This window comes from Brachyhypopomus gauderio, unplaced genomic scaffold (assembly GCF_052324685.1).
Source record: "Brachyhypopomus gauderio isolate BG-103 unplaced genomic scaffold, BGAUD_0.2 sc52, whole genome shotgun sequence".
Lineage (NCBI taxonomy): Eukaryota > Metazoa > Chordata > Actinopteri > Gymnotiformes > Hypopomidae > Brachyhypopomus > Brachyhypopomus gauderio.
The window spans coordinates 289,769-311,431 of NW_027506877.1; the positions used below are offsets into that span (position 1 = coordinate 289,769).

Here is a 21,663-nt window from a genome sequence, read left to right on the forward strand (position 1 = left end):
TTAAACGGTGATGTATGGAGGCGTCTGACCCCACTGAATCTCTCTGCGTCTCGTTTCTACGCTGTCACAGTCTGTGGCCTCCAGGACGTCTTCACACAACAGTAGTGGATGGAAACACGGCTTGTGCGCATTTTCACGAAATTTCAGCAGGTTAACGCTTGCGAAACGTTTGGATGGAAACCTGGCTTCCGTCTCCCTGTCTCTACATGTATTTCCTGTTTTATTTCGTGTCCATCACTAAAGTACAAACAGACCGTGCCAAAGATGCCGTTGTTTTAAGGAACAAACGTTATAATGGGGCCTCTGTTCCTCCTTTCAGACCACCAGTGGATCTTACATTGTAGGTGAAGGGTTGAGTGCACTGCTTGTGTTGGGCATGTGTTGGGCTGCCACTGCGTGCGGAGCTGAGAGCTGCGTCTCTCTCAGCTGGGCTAACCCACCACCCCGCCTGCCTCCCTCCCCCCCGCACACTTTGCATGATGGCCTGACCTCCGCATGTGAGCGTGGGGGTCCCGCTCTCGCCCCTGTGCGCTGGGTAGGGTCTCCCTGTCTGCCCCTAGTACCAGTGAGGAACTAGTAGGAGGCGTGGCCCCATGGCCCACCTCAGTGGGAGGCGTGGCCCCATGGCCCACCTCAGTGGGAGGCGTGGCCCCATGGCCCACCTCACAGTGGGAGGCGTGGCCCCATGGCCCACCTCACAGGGACAGCGTGATGCGTTCATATAACCTCGTGGTTTCTGAGCCTTGAGCCCAGAGCATCGGGGCCCGTCGTGCATCTGTCTCCGTGAGCTGAGGACTAAACTCTGCCGTCCCCACGAGGACTAAACCCAGCTATAAACTTTGCCGTCCCCACGAGGACTAAACCCAGCTCTAAACTTTGCAGTCCCCAAGAGGACTAAACCCAGCTGTAAACCCTGCTGTCCCCTAGAAGACTAAAACCTGTTGTCCCCACGAGGACTAAACCTAGCTCTAAACTTTGCAGTCCCCAAGAAGACTCAGGCATGAAAATCTGTCACCTTTCGGCGAAATTCGCCGTTTTGAAGTTGAAAAGGGTGACCTGTGTGAATCGTGTAGATCCGATGAGTTTTTTGTTTTGGGGGGGGTCAGGAGATTATATGTATTAATTATCATATTGACTTAATAAGCAAACGGAGCACTTCCGAAATCGGCAATTTCAATGACAGTGGCCCGCAGTTTCCGCCCAGAACCAAATAGGCCAAATAGCGTACCCACAATAATCCCACACAACTGACCGATAACTTCAAATTTACACGGCGGTCCGAGATGCCACGGAGCTAAATTGGGGCAGAAACTATGCTCGTGTGCTGAAGGTGTGCTGGAAAATGCTCACTAGCAAAAACTGGAATGGATTATCTAAATGGGTGCGCTGGAAAACCCGGATCGGACTTAAAAAAAAAATTGAATCGGTAGTCTGGATCGGCATTTTCTCGTGTCTGCCGATCCGATACCGATACGCATTTTTTTGCTTATATCGGCGGCCGATCCGATCCAAATATCGGATCGGGACAACCCTAATATTTACCACATCGTACATTTACCACTACATTTACTAGATCGTACATTTACCACTACATTTACCAGATCGTACATTTACCACTACATTTACAAGATCATACATTTCCCAGTGGATTTAATTGGGTTATTAACGGTTTCAATCGTTTTCATATTTTGCGGTAAAACAAAGTTACTGCCGTTCGCTACAGCGTTGAACACTGTCAGATAGCCACAAACTCTTGTGATAATAGGCCTATCTATCTACCTATTTAAGTTCGCGTCAACCCCGTGTAGTTAACGGTTAAAATAAGAATCAAGATTTTTTTTTCTAGTGTGTCTGTAGTTGTAACTGGTGAATCCAGGGACATGTGAGGATAACATTCGCGCCAGGGCTGAAAAGGTTGAAGATGAAGTTGTAAAGGCTTGTCGTTTGAGTCTACCCTGTGCTTTAGCCCATGTTAGAAAATAAAAACACGTGAACCTGGTATTTTTACACTCATTTTCGCCGCTGATGTATGTATTGGTTCATTAAGACGTAATGGTTTTGACTGAGCCATCTGGAATGGCGAAAGCGGCCTCTCGCGTTTACGGATCTGGCTCCATACATTGTATCCATTGACATGACAGTCAAAAAAATTTTTTTTATGGCTTTTACTATATTTTACGGAGCCCGTAAGGTGACATCATGTAAAAAAAAATTTATAACGCGTGGCCACGACTTATTAACGCGTGGGAACGAGATACTAATGTCGCCTTTCACACGCGGCAACAAAGTTTATTTTTTCACAGCAAAGCAAGCAGATCCCAGGGATGTTCGTGAACTGACTGCCCAAGGAAGGTAAACCTGGCTTTATATAAAATAATACTTGTTCGCACACGTTAATTATCTCGTTGGCACGCGTTAGTAAGTTGTGGCCACGCGTTATTATATTTTTTTTACATGAGGTCACCTTACAGCCCCCCCCCTCCCCCCCCGTCGATGTATACCCATGACGTCACGTCAACGCCCTGTCGCCCCCGTGACGTCACATGCCCCGCCCCCTGGTCTTCTCACCTTTTTAACCCCTGACCCATTTTCATGCCTGAAGACTAAACCCAGCTGTAAACCCTGCCGTCCCCTAGAGGACTAAACCCAGCTGTAAACCCTGCCGTCCCCTAGAGGACTAAACCCAGCTGTAAACCCTGCCGTCCCCTAGAGGACTAAACCCAGCTGTAAACCCTGCCGTCCCCTAGAGGACTAAACCCAGCTGTAAACCCTGCCGTCCCCTAGAGGACGAAACCAGCTGTAAACCCTGCCGTCCCCTAGAGGACTAAACCCAGCTGTCAACCCTGCCGTCCCCTAGAGGACTAAACCCAGCTGTCAACCCTGCCGTCCCCTAGAGGACTAAACCCAGCTGTCAACCCTGCCGTCCCCTAGAGGACTAAACCCAGCTGTCAACCCTGCCGTCCCCTAGAGGACTAAACCCAGCTGTAAACCCTGCCGTCCCCTAGAGGACTAAACCCAGCTGTAAACCCTGCCGTCCCCTAGAGGACTAAACCCTGCTCCCTCCCCTTAACGCACCCTCGCTCGTCTCTTCTGTCTACTCTGCCCAGGCTCTTTTAGCATGACGGCTGGTAACGCTGTTTTGCGTTTTAGAGTGCCAAGTTTCTGCCTGTTTCTCGCTTCCAGCACGTTGGCATCCCATAGTTCTCGTGAACAAAGAACTTGTGGTATCAAATCCAAAAAGCTGCTTTCTCTGCTGGGTTTAGTCCGTGTTGGCGTACACTGTGGGACGCTGGCTCTGGTACATGTGACTGTGTCTCTGAAGCTCCGCCCACTGGTGTGTACTGCAGGAGGTCGGCCATATTGGGCTGGGTTTCCTCTGGGATGGGGGTGTCCTACATGGGGAATCCTAATGCTCGTCTTCTGGAGGCCTCGTTTTTTATTCTTCTTTTCACTGTCCCGTCGGACATATGGTCCCAGTCGGTCTTGGTAAGTTTTAAGCTTTTTTAAAGACTGTAGTGTCTGATGTCTGAGGAGGCGGCTATGCCAGTGTGTCTGCGCAGGGCCGGTGCGGGCCCGCCAATCATCACCGGAGTCTGCGAGACTGTCAGGACGCTGCTGTCCCCGTCCTGAAGCGCGCGGGGAGAAACTCTCGGCACTGCCGCAGTGTGTCGGCGCGGTTGACCGCTGGCCAGTGCTGTAGCAGCGCTGAGCTCCGTGTGCAGACGTGGGCGGCCCTGCCCACCTAACACACGCTGACACAGGGGCAGTTCACACGCTTGTGAATATGCTGGCATGTTGCTTTGACGAATGGAGTCTTGATGTGCATGTGCCCTAACACACACGCACACACACACGTGCACTTCTGCTCGCTCTCACTCTCTCTTGCTCTCACTCTCTCTCTGCTCAGTTCCCCTTTTCCTCTAAGCTTATGAATGTTCTCCTATTGTGTGATGTCATTTTAAAGTAATTGTTTTCTAACACAGAGGTGTGTGTGTGAGAGAGACTGTGTGCACATGTGTATCTTAGTCGTACAGAAGAGCACAGTGATCGAGACAGTGCTGTGTGTGCACTCTTTAACACCCCCCCCCCCTCTCTCTCTCTCCCCCCCCCCCCCCCCTCCCCCCCCTCCCCCCCCTCTCTCCCTCTCCCTCTCCCTCTCTCTCTCTCTCTCTCTCTCTCTCTCTCTCTCAGGCTCCCAGCAGTCTCCTGGAGGCGTTGGAGCAGCATCTGGCCTCCTTGGAGGGCAAGAAGACCAAGGAGTTCTCTGCAGACAGCAGGTAGTCTCCACAGCTGCGTCTAGAAGCTTCCCTGTGAGGCAGGTCCAGGATCAGCCAAACCCTACATATAGTTTAACCGCCTTCACACAGACTAAATCAACTTCAGATGCCCTACAGGCCAAAATGCCAACCTCGCCCAACCTCAGAGAAAGAACAGCAGTTTTCTGAAGGCTAAATAAAGGGGCTGTGAGCAGCTTTCATCCCTGCCCTGGTGGACACAGGGTTGGACTAAGTCCCCAAGACCTGCCGGTTTGCTAATGATCACGCAGGTAGTCGTCTAAACGACGTGTTAATGAATTTCTTTAAGCACACCCAACCTTTAGTATGAGCAGTAATTAATCCAGGAGCACGCGGGCGGATTCCTGCGTGGTTCTTCTGGGGAGGAGAGTGAGTTTAATCTGGTAATATCACACTGTGATTACATGTGATTTGGGACCATCCGTCCCAGCACTGTCATCAACATGACCCTAGTCATTAAATCAGAAGAAACTACTCTGTCCCTCAGGCTCCTGCCTCATTTCAGCTTTTGTCCTTTTCTCTCTCTCTCTCTCTCTCTCTCTCTCTCTCACACGCGCACGTGTTCTCTCTCTTGTTCACTTGCTGTGTTCTCCACACACTTTGTCCTCATGCTGGTGTGTGTGTGTGTGTGTGTGTGTGTGTGTGTGTGTTACTCCCACAGAGCCACCACTCTCTCCAGTGCGGTCTCCTCTCTCTCCAGTACCAGTATGTCCATCAGTCGTGTGGATGAGAAGGAGAGGCAGCAGGCGCTGGAGGAGGAGCAGGCCCGTCTGCAGGCGCTCAAGGTGGACCCTGGCCCCGCCCACTCGCCCCACCACCCGTCACCAGTGCATGCACACAGCTGCTTTACCTTCCAATCACATCTGCACAAAACATACTTAACGCTAGTTTTTCAAAAGATGTGAAATGGAGGTGCTAGGAACAAGACCAGAACCAGAGAGATATTGAGTGTGGTTCTCCGCTAGGACTGTACAGTGGGTTCCTTCTTTGTTGCCCTGGTGTTTCCGTGGGCAACACTGTCAGTTTTAAGCCCCTCCCCCCCCTCGCTCGCTCAGGAGAGAAGCACCTGGCTGTGTTTCCGCTCTGCCATAAATCTGCCACGCGTGCGTCTGCTGAGACGTGATCTTCATCCCACCACACCTGCATTCCCCCCCCCCCCCCCCCCCCGTCTGGGCACGGTTGCCGGGCCAACGGTGCGGGTGCAGCGGAGACTCTCCTTACCTGCGTGTGCACGACCCGGTCTGAGTTCATAAGGCCTGGAGTGTGGCGGGGTTGAACGCTCGCGTGTTTACGCCTGCAGCTACAGCCGTCCAGGTGCTAATTAACAGGTTGCAGAGGGGAGAAATCAAGTGTGAACCCCAGAGAGCTTCGGTTCTGTGTGTGGGATTCACCTTCCACCGAGATCGACGCCCCACACACACCGGTGCGAAGGCAGACGGGCCGTGTGCATGTTGAACCGGACCTGAACCTCTCCACTGCTGTCTCCAGCCGTGGTGTTGTGTGTAGTGTTTCACTAACCTAGACTGACATGGGAACTGGGGTAGATTTATGTGGAGATAAATGTGTGTAAACAGTGCAGCTCCAAATCCTCCGCTGTGCCATCTGCTCTGAGTGTGGCGTGGTAATGCTTCTAAATGTCCTGCTCACATCCTGTAAATTAACCTGAAGAACTGATCTCCGATCAGCAGAGCAGGTCAGGATGCTGTTGTTGGAGCGAAACCACCACAGCTGAGCTGGTCTCAGATCAGTGTGTGACTGCAGAAGGTTCGATGTGTCTTCTGGCGAAATGGAGACTTGGCAGGATCAGAGCTATGGTGCTCTGGGAACAACCTGTCCCGTGTGTGTGTGTGTGTGTGTGTGTGTGTGTGTGGGGCCAAAGTCCTTTGTCCCTTTCAGAAGGATTTGTCAACTCATATGGAACACACAGCAGATACAGGGAAGCTGGTGGTAGCACTGTTGCTCAATATAACACCAGGACCCGGAGAGAGGCTGTAAACGCTCCTACAGATGGCTGTGCTCCAGAACGCAGGGCGCCGGGTTTCATTAGAGCGGGCGGCACCAGGAGCGTGAAAACCAGCCCGGTGCTGCTGGAGTGTGAACCACCTTGTGTGTGAATCACCCAGTGCCGCCCTGCAGACCCTCACGTGTGGCGAAACTGCTGTTCTCGTGCCCCCCCCCCCCTTTTCTTTTTGTAGCTGCATGTCTGTCTCTTTTCCTTTGTGTGTTTTTGTTTTGTCTGCCGTGTGCCCGGCGCTGTGTGTGCGTTGCGTGTGGGTTTGTGTAGTGGCGAGGTCATTCTCCTCCCTGGCGCTCTGGCCACAGCCTCCGTGTCCCGCGGCCCTGCAGTACAGACTGTGTGCTCGCTCCTGTTTGGGTTGGGTAGCCGATTGGTTACTTGCGAGAGAGATCTGGTTCAGCGTTGGGTATTACCCCACCCTGTGGTGGTATGTCGGTGTGTTTAAAGATTTTAATGCGAGTCTGGATGCGATGCTGTGATTGGCTCCTGCTGTTCTCGCTCAAGTGTTCCAGAGCAAAACAATTAGCCCTCAACTTGCGTGTCCCAGTATGACCACAGGAATAGCGTTCATTAGCGCCATAACAGGGTGTTTGGCTGCATTATCCACGCTGCCTTAGTCTACAAGGAGATAATGCTCCTGAAGGATCTTACACACACACACACACACACAGATCTGTTCTGGTATGGGTGGAGAGCAGTGCTTCAAGTCCTGCCGCAGCTCCACCCTCTCCACCGAGTGTGCTCCACCTTCCTCTGGGTCCCCTGCTCCACATCACGCTACATCTGCCACACCGCCCACCGCATTCTGAGAGCTTCATGGCATCTGTCCCTGTCTCACACACACCTTTGTCTCATGGACACATTGTGGGGGTTGCAGTATTTCTGAGGTGTGTGTGTGTGTGTGTGTGTGTGTGTGTGTGTGTGTGTGTGTGTGTGTGTGTGTGTGTTCTCGCAGGACCAGCGCCTGAAGGAGATGAGCACACACACTCCCTCTGCGTCTCCTGCAGCTCCACCCGTCAGCAGGGCCACCAACCACACTGTGGCCCTCGACCCCTTCACCAACCACACCACCTCCACCCCTGCCAACAACTGGTCTCTCCCTCTCTCTCGCTCTCTCTCTCTCCCACACCACACCCAGTGTTACTGCTCCTGTAGCATCCACCCACCTAGCAGTCTAGTTTCACCACTGTGTGGCCTTGTAATAATAATAATAATATATCCTAGATAAGTGTTTATACACTGTGTGGGCTGTCTGGTGTCCCGTCTAGCGGGGGACATTGTCCCCTGGAGACGTGTCCCTCCCCTCTCTCACGTCCTCCCTCTCCTCCTCCCCCAGCATGGCCCCCCTCGCCAGTGACCTGTTTGACGTCCAGCCAGCGTTCATCCCAGCGCTGCACAGTCCCTCCTCCATCACCACAGCCACCAGTGCCTGGGGAGGTAGGCTCGCCCTCCGCCCGCCCCCGCTGCTCCGCTCCTGGGGCCGCCGCTCCACTCCAGGCCCCAGGAGGGGGTGGGGGAAGGGGTTGGAGGACACGGCGTGGGTCTGGGTGGGGGACGGGGTGGGGGACACGGCGTGGGTCTGGGTGGAGGACAGGGTGGAGGACACTGCGTGGGTCTGGGTGGGGGACGGGGTGGGGGACACGGCGTGGGTCTGGGTGGAGGACGGGGTGGAGGACACGGCGTGGGTCTGGATGGGGGACGGGGGGGGGGGGGGGGGGGGGAACACGGCGTGGGTCTGGGTGGGGGACGGGGTGGGGGACGGGGACGTTGGGTCAGGGGGTCTTCACCTGCATCTGAAAACAGGAAGTGGAGACGTGTTCAACACCCCAGCGCTGCCGTGCTGGTGATGGCAGAGAGTTCATCTGATATTGGATGAATAGACGACTTCCTTCATTCATACGTTCAGTATCTGGTTCATCAGACCATCTGTCTATGTGCATGTCCAAAACTTCCCCTGGTCAAGATCTATGGCACAGTGTGCAGTGGTCGAGATGTAGGGCGCAGTGGTCGAGATGTAGGGCGCAGTGGTCGAGATGTAGGGCGCAGTGCGGCTGCGGGAGGTCAGTTGTGGGCACTTCTGGAGTGGCAGCTCTCTGGATTGGTGGCAATCTGGAGAACTGTGGATGGGGGCGGGGCTGTGGGATGATGATGATCTCAGATTACAGCTACATGCTCTAATCAGCCTGCCCACAACAAGGAGCTTAGCATGCACACACACACACACACACGCTTACTCCTAATACCTGCAACGCTCAAATATTCACACACACAGAAATTCACGTGCACTCAAATGTGACCACGCCCATATACTCGGACCCAAATGCTCACACAGGAATGGAGAGAACCTGAAGGCTGAATGGAGGTTCTCTGAGTTTGAGTGAGAAGATGTCTTCATTTCTCTCGTGGTTCTTTAGAATGTAATGTAAAGGGAATAGGAAACCAGTTAAAATGGACTCCAAAAGTCTTTCTTCATTGTGCAGGTGTGACTGGGTATGACAACAACCTAAGTGTAAGAGCCAAGACTAAGGTGTGTGTGTGTGTGTGTTTGATCTGTCCTCAGGTCTGGAGAGTGGTGTTCAGCAACCAGCTCATATTCCTGCTTTGAATGTAGATTTTGATGCTGTGTTTGGGTCTCAGGCTGCGAGTGCTGAAGTAAAGCCAGCTGCGGGTAAAGTCTCGCCCCCCCCTAGAGGCGTGTGTGAAGCGTCTCGCCCCGCCCACTGCTCTCTGCATAACTCCGCCCCTCTGACAGCTAACCCCCTCTGCCCCCGCACACTTCAGGGGGTTTGGTGAACTGCTTCCTTTGACCAAACTGGGCACTAAAAGCTAATAAAAACTTCAACTCCCTTATCCTGCACTGCAGACGCCTTTTTCCTTTTTTTATCCTTATTTATCGGTTTTAGGCACAAGTACCAGAGGTGTTTGGTGATTTAGGGGTGTGTGTGTGTGAAATGGGAAGCTGAGAGTTGTGCTATGTTCTCATGCACGTTAGTGGAGACAGCAGGTGTGCGAGAGGGGGCGGGTCCGGCCCTCCTTCAGCACGCCCGCCGGGCCCGGGTGATGGCTGAGGGAGAATAATGAGACCTGCAGGTCACGGCTGGTTTGCCTTTGCTGAGGGGAAGGGGTTGAAAACCCAGGTGCTAACGGTCAGAGTGGGCGTGGCTTCTGTGATCCTGCACCTGACATCAGGAGTGTGGGGTGTGCAGTGTTAAACTGTAGTCCCCACTGTGAGAGAACATCCATCAGGGAGAGCAGGATCTCTCTCTCTCACACACACACGCACACACACACACACACTCTTTGCCCCCCCCCAGCCTACACCTTCTCCATCTGTCAGTCGCCTCACTTCAGTCCTCGTCCAGAACCCCAGCAGATGCTCCTAGACTGGAGTGCATCAGCTCTCCACTCATCCTCTCATCCCACATCACGTCTGTTTATTCCTCTCACGTCTCCTCACATCTCCACATCACTGCTGCCTGACGTTGGGTGTCCATGGCACACTCGCACTCTCGCTCTCTGTCTCGCTCTCCTCCCCCCCCCCCCCCCCCCCCCCCCGTGGTTCACCCTCTGTCTTCTGTCTCTCCCCTCACTATTTTGTGCCATTAGCTAAATGGCTAGTCGCTCTCCTGTTTACAGAGGGAACTGCTGAATGACTGTGTGTGATGGAAGAACGCTAGCAATCATCCCTCTGGGTGGCTGTTGACAAACACTGTATCAATCACCTTTATGGCTGGACCACAGTAGCTGTATCCAGGGCCTTTATAAGAAAGACTAATAGTACTTGTCCCAGACTCTGTGTGTGTGTGTGTGAGAGCTGGCTGTAGTTCTCCAGCGGTGATGGTACTTTCTGAAGGCTCCAGTGCTTGTGTGCTGCTCTAATAACATTAACTCTATTCCTCTGCAATGGGGTGTGTGTGTGTGTGTGTGTGTGCGCTTGCTGCCGCCCTGCTGTGCTCCACCATGACAGTAACACGGTAGCAAATGTCAGAGCTTCTTGTTGGTCTGCCCTGTCTGTCTCTGGGCATGTATGTTCCGTCATCAATATTTAACATCTCTCTTGTTCCCTCCCTCCCTCCCTCCCTCCCTTTCTCCCTCTCTCTCTCACCCACTCTCTCTCTCTCACCCACTCTCTCTCTCTCACCCACTCTCTCTCTCACCCACTCTCTCAGGGTTTGATGTGTTAGGAGACTTGTTGAAGCCCACTGTCCCCGCCCACAGTCAGGCTCCTGTGATGGCCCCGCCCACAGGAGGCAAGCTGCTGGCCAGCGACCTGGACTCCTCCCTGGCCAACCTCGTCGGCAGTGAGTCTGCACCCGCCCCCTCCCTCCCTTTAAGCTCCACCTCCCTTGCACATGGCGGGCCCCCATGACAGAGATGCTCCTCTGCGGTTTGTCCTGTGGATGTCGGGCACATTTAGTAGGACCGGTTTTCTACAGGGAACCTCCACCACTGGTCCAGTACGCAGTAACCTGGACTGGTGTAGTGCTCCTTCTGTACGGAGCAGATGTTGGTGAGGGACCTCGGGTACCGCGGTGAGACCAGGATGTAGTGGCGGTGTCTGCGTGTCCACACACGCTCACACCAAGAGTCTCGTGGGGCCGTTCCACTGCCAGCCAGAATACAGTCAGTGTTTCCGCTCCACAAATACTCCAGTAACGGATGCTGAATGATGGCTGAGCTGTCGGCCCGTCACTGTTCTGGAGTGCAGGAGTAGGAACCACAGAGTGGAGATGTGCTGATGCAGCTTGAAGACGTGTCACCTGTGTGTGGCAGCACTGTTGGGAGCTTTTACTCACACACCCTCTCTCTCCTCTTCCTCTTCCTCTTCCTCGTTCCTGTGGCACAGATCTGCACTTTGGAGGATCAGCAGTCAAAAAGTGAGTAGCGCCTATGTGGCAGCATTGTGTTGATTTACTCATGAAATAATTCTGGTGGTGCAGTGTCGTACACACAGCAGGTCTGTCAATCCTGAGTGCCTGTGCTCTGTGTGGTGTGTGTGTGTGTGTGTGTGTGTGTGTTCAGGCCAGATATGCAGTGGACTCAGCCCGGGGAGAAGAAGCTGACAGGCGGCTCTAACTGGCAGTCCAAGACTATGAGCAGCACAACTGCCTGGAGTCCTGCACCCTTACCCCCCGCCCCCCTGCCTGTACCACACATGGTGAGGACACACACACACACACACACACACACACAGCATGCATGGGATCTCTACCTTCACTGTGTCCACACACCAGGGACTACACATGAAAATCAGGGTGGTGTCCTGGTCTGTCTTACTGGAACTCATCCAACAAAATAACAAGTAGCAGTTTATCACGAGGGGTCCAGATGTTGTTTGGGGGGTTTAACCGCCCATAGTGTGATGTGTTGTAAAATAAACTGTTTCACTTAAAATGGCAGAACAATGGTGTGTGTGTGTGTGTGTGTGTGTGTGTGTGTGTGTGTGTGTGTGTGTGTGAGACGGGTAGGGTTGCAGCGGTAACCGGTTTCACGGTATTAAAATGCATGGTTATCATACCGTGTGCGTTTGCTTATTACCGATAAAAGGCAAGCCAGCGGAGAAACTGACCCGCGCATGCGCAACTCCGCTCCGGTTCAGCTACTCAGCACACAGCGGTGAGAATGGCAGAAAGTGCGTCAGATTTAACAAATGTTTTTTAACAAAAAAAAAAAGGCTAAACTAAAATCAGCGGCGAAAATGACGTAATCGCGATGGCTCCGCCCTTGTGCGAGGGCCTCGCCCGCTGTCGATTCGCGAGGTCGTGCACCTCTCAAATTTTGTAATTTCGCACACACCACGCTTCAGCTTCTGTCATGTTTGCAGGGTTCATACACCTTAACAAGGTGGAATTAAAGCACTTGTACGGCACTTTCAAGGTCCATTTCAATATTTCCCATAACGTTAAACTTATTTAACCAGATACTGCAAAAAGAGAGGATTTATTTCTGAAATGATCCTCACAATAGAGATTTCTATATTAAGGCTTTCACAACAAGTCTGGTTTTAACATATGGCATGTAAATTAGTGGCGTCTTTCACATCCAGTGAAAGCAAGGACGTTAAAAGGCTAGTATTATACTTTCACGAGTGACCGTAGTGCGACTCTGCACACCTCGCGCGAAGCGTTTATACTTGCCGCGTCACATTCTTTGTAGTGTTGTCCGAAACGATATGTAGTATAAAGAAACACCCCTCAAAAACAGGGGAAGGAACATTTACCTGACGAATTTTAATGTTGCTTTGTGTTTCAGGTTTGAAAAGTGCTGGAAGTGCTTTAGGCTAAAGTACTTGAAAATGCTTGAAATTTCATTAGTTTCACAACAAATATCTGTCTGAGACAGTTCTCTTGTATTACGTTAACAAATACGAGCCTCTTGTAATTCCAGGACGAAACGTGAGAGAACGTGAAGATGTTAAGATTGGGCGTTTTGAAAATAAACAACTATTAAATTATGTGAATAAAAAGCGAATTATTTCGAATAATTTCAAGTATATGAATAAATATTTAACTAAATTAAGTTAAATTCCAACTTAGCAGTAAAACAGACCTTTACAACAGTTGTTGATCAGACACTGACCCAGGCTTAGTTTATCAGATATTAAATCATTTAAACTAGGCCTGTGTTGAAAAAATCGATTTTCTGATTCAGAATCGATTCGCATAATATCTGATAATCGATTCGTACGTCCAAAGATCGATTTTTTTAGTGAACTTTTACCCCCGCCTCATCACTGAATTCACGCAGGCGTGCTCGGTCTAACTAACTGTAAAACAACATGGCGTCGGACAGTGACGGTAACGACAATAGTCAAATCGGCAATCTAAAAGCAGAAGGACAGTTTATCCAGTATCAGGGACTATTTACAGTTAGTCCATGTCACTGACAGTTTACCCAGTGTTTTTACAGTTTAAAAAAAGTTAAAAATGTTCTTGTAACGTTGGGCGCAAGGCGATGGACGAGACATAATCCTTTGCACTTTCCAAATCGTTACGTTTATTACATTTACCAAAGCGCAGACAGCGCACATAAAACACATTTACATAGAACATGTGTGACTCAAACAACGACGAGCACAGGACGCTGCGCGAACACACATTAAATAGACAAACCACATAAACCCCACGTGATGACGAGACAAGTCACAGGTGAGGATTATCACAAGACTCACCCGCACCCACGGAGATCTACAGACGCAGACGAGTAGACGCAGACAACGTTAACAGGGACGCCCAACAGGGAGGGGTCGGGGACCGTAACGTGACAGTTCTGTTATTATATTCGCACTTTAAAGAAAAATACACGTTTACATTTTATAATTTCAGCTTATTAAGTGTCAGCACTTTTAAAATAAAAATGCATTTGGTAGCAACAGCTTTTGGGTGAATTCTTAATTATTTCAATCATAATAATAATGCACTGGTTAGTGTCCCAGTAGGAGTCCACTGTTGCAGATATAGACACCTCAAAGATGTCTTCTGTTTATTGTCCAGCCGTCAGTAACTACCAACTACCAGTAACTATTTGCTGATTAATATCGATATAATACTAGTTTTAACATGTTGCTTCTGTACATAGTCAGGAAACAGCTCAAATACATTTTTAATAACACTAAACCCCGAATTGGATCGAATCGATTAAATCGAAATAAATCGATTCTTAATCTTCAGAATCGGAATCGGATCGATTCTTGGAATTTGAATCGATACCCAGCCCTAATTTAAACTTAAATGTACTGAAATCCATGATTTAGGTTTCTCTAATTTTGCAGTATTTATATAAACACGTGTACAGCTTTTTTTTTTTTTTAAAGGAGACATTTTGTATACAATAGTTCCAGGTTTCTACAATAAATAGTTAATTGAACATTTTAATTAAACAGTTAATTAAACTTTTGTTGTAATTTCTTTAAGGGTCAGTGTATCTTTTAATAATATATGTAACAAACTGTGATACCGTGATACTGCGGTATTTTCTGAGACTGTTATCATACCGTGAAAATCTCATACCGTTGCAACCCTAGTGACGGGGGGTGTGTGTGTGTGTGTGGGTGGGTGGGTGGGTGTGTGGGGGTGTGGGTGTGTGTGTGTGTGACCTGCGTGGGGAGATTGAAGTGTAGTGTGTGCCAGCACTGTGGGGTTGGGTGCGTGTCAGCGTGTGTAACTGTGCCCCTCACACTAACCTGCCTCCTCCTTCACTCTGTGTCTGTCCTGACCTCCTGTTTGATGGACACTGGTTAATGCCATTTACCTCACCTCTCTTCACCTTCTACCTTCACTCCCCCATGTCTCTGTCCCCCAACCCCGTCTCTCTCTGTCCCCCAACCCCGTCTCTCTCTGTCCCCCAACCCCGTCTCTCTCTGTCCCCCAACCCCGCCTCTCTCTGTCCCCCAAACCCGCTTCTCTCTGTCTCTCTCTCTCTCTTCCTGTATGCCTGTCCCAGCAGAGTGGAATGTTCTATACTGGTTATGTAAGTACCCAAATGTAACCTGCATTATAATCCCATGAGCACCACTCAAGGCTTCACACGCACGCACAGAGCCATTGGAGTAGAGCTTGTCTTTATTCTATCCATCATGTGGGCTCCCATGGACTTCAGCCTGCACCCTTCCCCCGTCCTGCATCTTGAAAACCGTGTCTTGTGTGTGTTTGTATGTTGTGTTTGTGTTGTGTGTGTGTGTGTTGCTGTATGTGTGACTATCTTGGCCCTGTCCACTCTCCCACCGCACTGCACTGCTTCTGACTGCATTCGCCTGTAGCCCTGCCCCTCCTCCTCTTCCTCCTCCTCCTCCTCCTCCCTTCCTCTCTCTGGACGTGCCTCCTGCTGCTGTGGGGGACACGTGTCCCTGCAGGGGCCCTGTGACCAGTCACCCCACTTCCAGCAGAGATCACAGTGGGTCAGGCAGACGCTGGACGGCAACTGTGTATGTGTGTGTGTGTGGTGTCTCTAATGGGTGTGGTGTTCTCCTGCAGACCCCGGCCCCCATGGCCTTCCCCATGACCACACCACAAGTGCCTGTGTATGGGATGGTGAGTACCAAACCATCTACACACTCCAGTCACACTGCAGCAGCCATAGATGAACACGCGTCTGGGTGTGTGAGCACGCGTCTTTGTGTCAGGTTCCTCCTCAGATGGGTCAGATGGCACCCGTTCCAGTGATGACCCCACAGCCAGTGCTGTTCAACCAGCCGGTCCTCAGACCCACCAACCCATTCGCTCCAATGCCTGGAGCTCAGGTACACCCCCACAACCAGTCAGCACTCACACCCATTCACCATTCCCCCTCTCACACACACCTCACGAACACACACCAGTCCATTCATACCAATACCCCCCAGGCACGGACACTTGGCCAGCTGGGTTCTTCTGTATATAGACTCCTTGTCTAAAGTATTTTAAGTTTATCTTGCACTATTTCCATCCTCTGTCTGTCTGTCTGTCTGGCTCGCTCGCATGAGTCAGAACTTCTTTTTTGGTGATCACACCACACAGAAACCTCCCAAACCTGATTCTAGTGCCTGATTAAAGATGCTTTCAGAGATCTTGCTTTAGAGAAGATCTGATTACAGTCTAGGGCTGTGAATCTTTGGCAATTCCACGATTCCATTCAGAATCGATTCTTGGGGTCACGATTTGATTTTTTTTTTTCCCCGATTCTTTCAGATTCCAATGATTTGATTCAAAAACGATTATTTTCCGATTCAAAACGAGCTACTCCGGTCTGCTGGCATGAAAGCAGAGTACATTTATAAAGATATAATTGTAAAGGTTTTATCAACATATTGCAATAATGTAAACACACAAAGGTAAATCCAAGACATGTCTGATTTATTTATTCTTGCACATATGTTTTTAACTAGTACAAACACAACCGACACTCAGAACACTACATTAAACTAATAAAACTGTAGTAAAATAAATAAAATTGGTAGGCTTAGGCTATCTGCCAGAACTTGCCACTACTCAAAAATTTAATTATACAAAAATACTACTCTTTCTGTAAAAACAACAAATTGCTTCGTACAAGAATTAGGCTTAGGCTAGCTGGCTATTTCTGAGAACATGCCACTTCCAGAAACAAAATAACACTTTTTTCCTTAACAAATCACAAAAATTTTAAATATATGAAGGTGCTTCCAAGAATAAGTACTGTTACATTAATAAAATGGGTAGGCTTACGTTAGCTGCCAGAACTTCCACTTCAGATGAAAAAATATATATACCGTATTTTCTAAAAGCCGCATATATCTATTGAACTGATCAGTTTCTGAACGGTGCCTGTAGCATTTCATGTGCGACAGATTTAGCTTTCTGCCGGTGTTGTGGCGATTTCCGACTCCCCTCGTTTATCCGCATAAAGACGATACAGATTATATTGTTGATTTACGTTTCTATGCATAAAGAAGAGCTAGACTTTAATTATCAATCACATCAAACAGCATTATCTATGTCCAAAGACACACTGGCTCAAGGGTATTAATTATTTTAAATAAAATACACACCGGCTATGCCGAAGTTCACCTCTGACCACGACTATATATGTATTACAGCAGTATTATGTCTAAATATCTAGTTAAGACAAAACTAGAGTGCTCAATGAACTAAGTTATAGTCACTGTAACTCCCGAATATCATCTGTAGTGTCTTTATGCGTGTGCAAACGATCAAGCCCATTCTTACCCGGGCCGGGGTGACGGTAAAATCTAAAGTGGATCCAAATGGTTGCTTTCAAAGACTGCGGAACCGTTTGGACTTATTTTTCTTCATACTTTAGCGGTTTTGCCTAGCACTACGGTGGCTGAGAAAGCACACCCGTACCCGAAAAAAATAGATTTTTTTGAAAATGAGAATTGATTCTGAATCGTTCAATGTTAGAAACGCAATTCGAGCTTGAATCGATTTTTTTCCTTGCACCCCTATTACAGACATCACCTCTGTCTGATTGTGATTTATTTCTTCAACTTCATATCAGAGAGAATGTAAGGATGTGCTTGTTCTGAAAACACTCCCTGGGAAGGCTGAGCTGTCTGTGGGCCGTCAGGCCGCACATGAAGGAGGTTTCATCCGGATTCTTGTTTCTCTTTGGTGCAGATGCAGTTTATGTAGGACTGAGTGGTGGAGTGCCAAACCAGACAGCAGATTCCCCCAGCAAGAAAGGAGAGACCCACAACGCCACCACCACCCAGATCAGGGAGCCCGGGGCAGGGCAGGAGGAGGAGGAGATGAGGATGAGGAGGGTGTCTAGTGGAGGAGGACAGGAGGAAGATGATTCTACTGTGGTCATGTTTGCTTACCTCATCATCTGAAATGGCTCTCACACGCCCACCATCACAGGATGTTCATATTTCCTTGCTTATTTTTACAATTTATTTTATATATAAATTGGTTTTTTTTTTCTTTTTTTACCTATTTGTCTGATTTTTGTCTTCAGATTCTAATGTCAGGATGGTTGTGAGTGGGCGTGGTTGGCCAGCGATGGCGAGTGTGTGCTGACTGTGGTCAGTAAAGTCGCAATATGCACTATGCACACCTGCTCCACCTGCTCCACCCGCCGAGTCCCCTGTGTAGCGTTTTGCTCTCGTCTGTAGCACCCGGCAGCGTCTCCGCCCTCCGCCCCTCCCCCGCGCCTCTCGCCTGCTTCACACACGCTTTGTGGTTCTGACTCGCTGCCCACCGTGTTTTCGGGCGAAGTTGCGAGGCAGAAAAGCGTGAGCTGGTACCCGGTCCGGCTCATGGCACCACGCCACACATGGAGAGGGCGGAGCTGTCCAACACAGCTGTGAAGCGCATTCTTCCAGTTTTTGGGGTTTGCTAGTTATTTTATGATCCCTTGAAAGCTCCGGTCTGATTCCATTTAGGTTGCCAGATCAACAGAAGGTCTGATTTGATTTCGGGACAAACATATGTTCCTCTTTCACACTCCTTCCACGTCCACACGGCAACATTAACACTCTGGCCCTGGGGAACGCAGAGAGGGGTTTGTGCCAGTGTTGCTAACTGAAATAACTGGCACAACATTACCATCCCCCCCTCTCTCTGTTATACTCCTGCGTGGATCGAGCAGAAACATTCACACTGTGTGAGCATCGTCACGCAGACGCAGAACCTTTTTGTTTCAAATCCCCCAATAAACATCTGGGGATCTGTTCCTTTTAAAAGCCTCAAGCCTTTATTCTCTCACCTGGCTTTGTTTGGATGTGCAGGGTGGTGTCTGCTGCCCCTCCACCCACCTCCACCACTGCTTCACCCAACCTGGCAACACGCTGGCTCCTGGTTGACTGTGTGTGTCTCCTTCAATCACGTCCCCGGAGGGGAGAGGAGTGGAGGAAAGTCTTACAGGGAGATGTCAAACCCACACATGCAAAGTGTGTGTGTGTGTGTGTGTGTGTGTGTGTGTGTGTGTGTGTGTGTGTGTGTGTGTGTGTGTGTGTGTGTGTGTGTGTGTGTGTGTGTGTGTGTGTGTGTGTGTGTGTGTGTGTGTGTGTGTGAGTGTGAGAGCAGCATTAGCCTCCCTGGCTGAGAGACGGGGAGAGCCAATCACACGGTGACCAGGCTACTGGGAGGTGGCCATCACGTCGATGGTTTTATTGTGTTGGTTTTGCTGGTCTATTTTAAACACACACACACACACTGAGTGTCAGGCGCAGGCTGAAGGCGGATGGCTGTTGTGACAGCAGCACTGCAGCGCTCGCTACAGCAGAGAGCCTCGCGTCCACCTGGAGTGGTGGAGGAGGAGGAGTAGGGGAGGAGGTGTAGGGGAGGAGGAGGTGTAGGGGAGGAGGAGGAGTAGAGGAGGAGGAGGAGTAGGGGAGGAGGAGGTGTAGGGGAGGAGGAGGTGTAGGGGAGGAGGTGTGCGTGGCATCCACCCTTCTCCACGCCCTGCGCTCTGTCCTGGCGTCTCCTCTGAGGAGGACGCTTCGTCCTCCTGCTGTTTAGCGTGTGTGTGGACGTAGGCGGGGAAGGACGTTGTGTGGGAGGTCTTCATCAGGAACGCGACTCCAGCTCGCTGGGTGGGAGAGATCAACCTGTGTGTGTGTGTGTGTGTGTGTGTGTGTGTGTGTGTGTGTGTGTGTACACACACTCATGAACTTGGGTTTCCATGGTGATTTTCAGAGCTTTCAGGAGTCACGTCATTAGTTATCTTTTGCTTTATTAATCCGAGTGCCTTTCGGCACACAGGGTGATGAGCTATTTCTCGCGTTGTTCTCTTGTTGTTCTCGTGCGGTTCTGTGGGTCTCGTTTATGTGGCATGTTTGGATGTTCTGGCTCTCTTGGTCCTGAGCTCTTTCGTCTGCCCTGGTTTCTGCATGGACTCTTGGAGCGGTTGGTCCAGTGTGGTGGGCGAGGCTCCGTGTGCTGGTCTCCTCAGCAGAACCAGTGGGAGCTGCTCGGCTGTCTCCTGTCTGGAGGCATGGACTGGCTTGGCAAGTCCATAATACCTTTGTTTCTCTTTTGCACCATTAAAAAATATATGATTTTGTCTTTTTATTTTTATTTTTTTTTCTTGTTGTTGACTTCTCACGTGGTGATGTCAAAGGTAACGGCAGTAAATGTCGGGGGGGGGACCCGCTTGCCCTGAGCCACAAGACTTCATTAAGATTTAGCAGAACTTGCCATATCATGTAGCTATTTTTTTATTTTTATTTTTTTTTAAACAAAGTACTTGTTATATAGCACTTACACTTTTGTTACTGTGCTGCCCACTAGTGGTGACGAGTGGCAGTATCATCACATGTTTGTTGTAGCGAGCTCTCTGGATTTATGCTCATGTTCACTGCTTACATAAACATTTTGGATCTGCTCGCTAGGAAGTTAAATTTTCCAATGTCTCATAATTCCACTCTTCTCAGACCTGTGCATACAGAACCCTGAAAGTGAGTTTTAAGTTCAGATTGTCTCCCTCTCTCCTCCACTCTCCATCTCCACCCCTCCCTCTCTCCTCCACTCTCCATCTCCACCCCTCCCTCTCTCCGTGACACTTGGCTGTGGGCTGATGCAGTAGTAGTTGGCTGGCTCGGTTCCTCCTTGGTTGTTAAACCCAGCTTTCACCCTCAACTCAGTGCTGGGTCTGGAGCTGTTCCTGCTGCTGGCTGTCTGCCTCCGTCCCCCCCGTCCCCGTCCCCGTCTCCCTGCAGGGACCCCGCACTCGCTTAGCCTTGGGAATCCTCAGCTGCACTACAGATCCCTATAAGTAGAGTTATGCTATTCTCGAGTTCACGGTGTCAGAGAAGCTGAACCACACGTGGGTCTTCATGGGAAATGTAGTTCACGGTGTGTTCATGCTCGGGCTAGATGCCTCTTCAGTGGGAGTGTACAGATATACAGGGACCTTCTTCGTCATCAGGGAATAACGGGGTCAACGTGGCTGTCATTTTGGTGTAACTTTATTTTTTTAAGCATATGTGGTTTTTGGACTTTTTATTTTTTATTGTTGCCTCACATATTCTGTATATACCCATCCTGCAATGTATTGTTATTCCTTTTTTAATTTGCTCTTTTGTGTTCTGATTTAGGGATATTTGCATTATATATATGGCTATATACATAATAAACACTCATGTGTAGGTGTTGGCCTTGGGGTGGAGGGCCTGATGGTCATCAAAGCCAAATAAGGAGAAGAGTCAAGAACAGCATCCAAATGTTTTGTGGAGTTCCCCCCTTTGTATATTTTTATTTATTTATGCAGAATATAAGGATTTTAATAAGCATGGTAAAAAAAACATATCACATAAATCATGGGCTTTTGTTTTATTTCATTCTTTTCCATTTTTATCAGAAGAAATAAAATCATTTTCCTTTCTTAAATTGTTTGTTGAATGTTTTCTGACATTTAAATCATAACATTCATCCATAAAACTACAAATCAGAAGAGGGTAGTTGCGCTTGACGGGTGGTCGTGGGTAGTCCACCTCACACATTTGAAATTGCACTTGGATCCCGTCAGAAGGCACTTGGAGTGGGCTCTTTCTTGCCCACTTCTTTTTTTCATTTTCCAGATGTTGGGGGTGATGGAACTGCACTTTTCTCAACGCTGGTGTCCATTCCTGTTCATCCTTTTCAGAAAGTGTAGTAGCTCAAGCTGGTTTGTAGCGCTCTGAGGTTCTGTGTCCAGAGCCCAGGACAGTAGATCAGTGGTAGTCGTATGTAAGAACCCTGTTCAGTGCCCTTTTAAGGCCTCGGACGTTTTTGTTTCAGAGCAGAATCCGAGATTAGTTTATGTCCGGCACGGATTTTCTACAAATAAATTGTAGTTTTTCTATAATCTGTTGTTTGCATGGGAGGAACCAAGTGTCTCCAAGACATGGTGAGTCTCCGTCCCCGAGGTCAGACCTTCACGTCCTTCCCCCTT

The 21,663-nt window shown here is 49.6% G+C and overlaps 1 protein-coding gene across 9 annotated transcripts in view; it reads left to right on the forward strand.

Moving 5' to 3' along the window:
- Positions 1-21,119, forward strand: part of LOC143488644 (phosphatidylinositol-binding clathrin assembly protein) — a 42,242-nt gene extending 21,123 nt beyond the window's left edge. For 2 of the 9 annotated variants that reach the window (XM_076987494.1, XM_076987492.1), the window contains 13 exons: positions 4,192-4,277; positions 4,957-5,080; positions 7,268-7,404; positions 7,649-7,749; positions 8,873-8,980; positions 10,482-10,613; positions 11,159-11,189; positions 11,335-11,470; positions 14,755-14,781; positions 15,285-15,341; positions 15,434-15,550; positions 17,406-19,064; positions 19,150-21,119. In XM_076987494.1, the coding sequence (XP_076843609.1) occupies positions 4,192-4,277; positions 4,957-5,080; positions 7,268-7,404; positions 7,649-7,749; positions 8,873-8,980; positions 10,482-10,613; positions 11,159-11,189; positions 11,335-11,470; positions 14,755-14,781; positions 15,285-15,341; positions 15,434-15,550; positions 17,406-17,420 (1,071 nt within the window). In that variant the 3' untranslated portion in view covers positions 17,421-19,064; positions 19,150-21,119. Of the gene's footprint in view, positions 1-319; positions 341-4,191; positions 4,278-4,956; positions 5,081-7,267; positions 7,405-7,648; positions 7,750-8,872; positions 8,981-10,481; positions 10,614-11,158; positions 11,190-11,334; positions 11,471-14,754; positions 14,782-15,284; positions 15,342-15,433; positions 15,551-17,405; positions 19,065-19,149 lie in introns of those variants that run through there. The other 7 variants (XM_076987490.1, XM_076987491.1, XM_076987495.1 and 4 more) reach the window with 7 other exon arrangements.
- Positions 21,120-21,663: the final 544 nt, after the last annotated feature.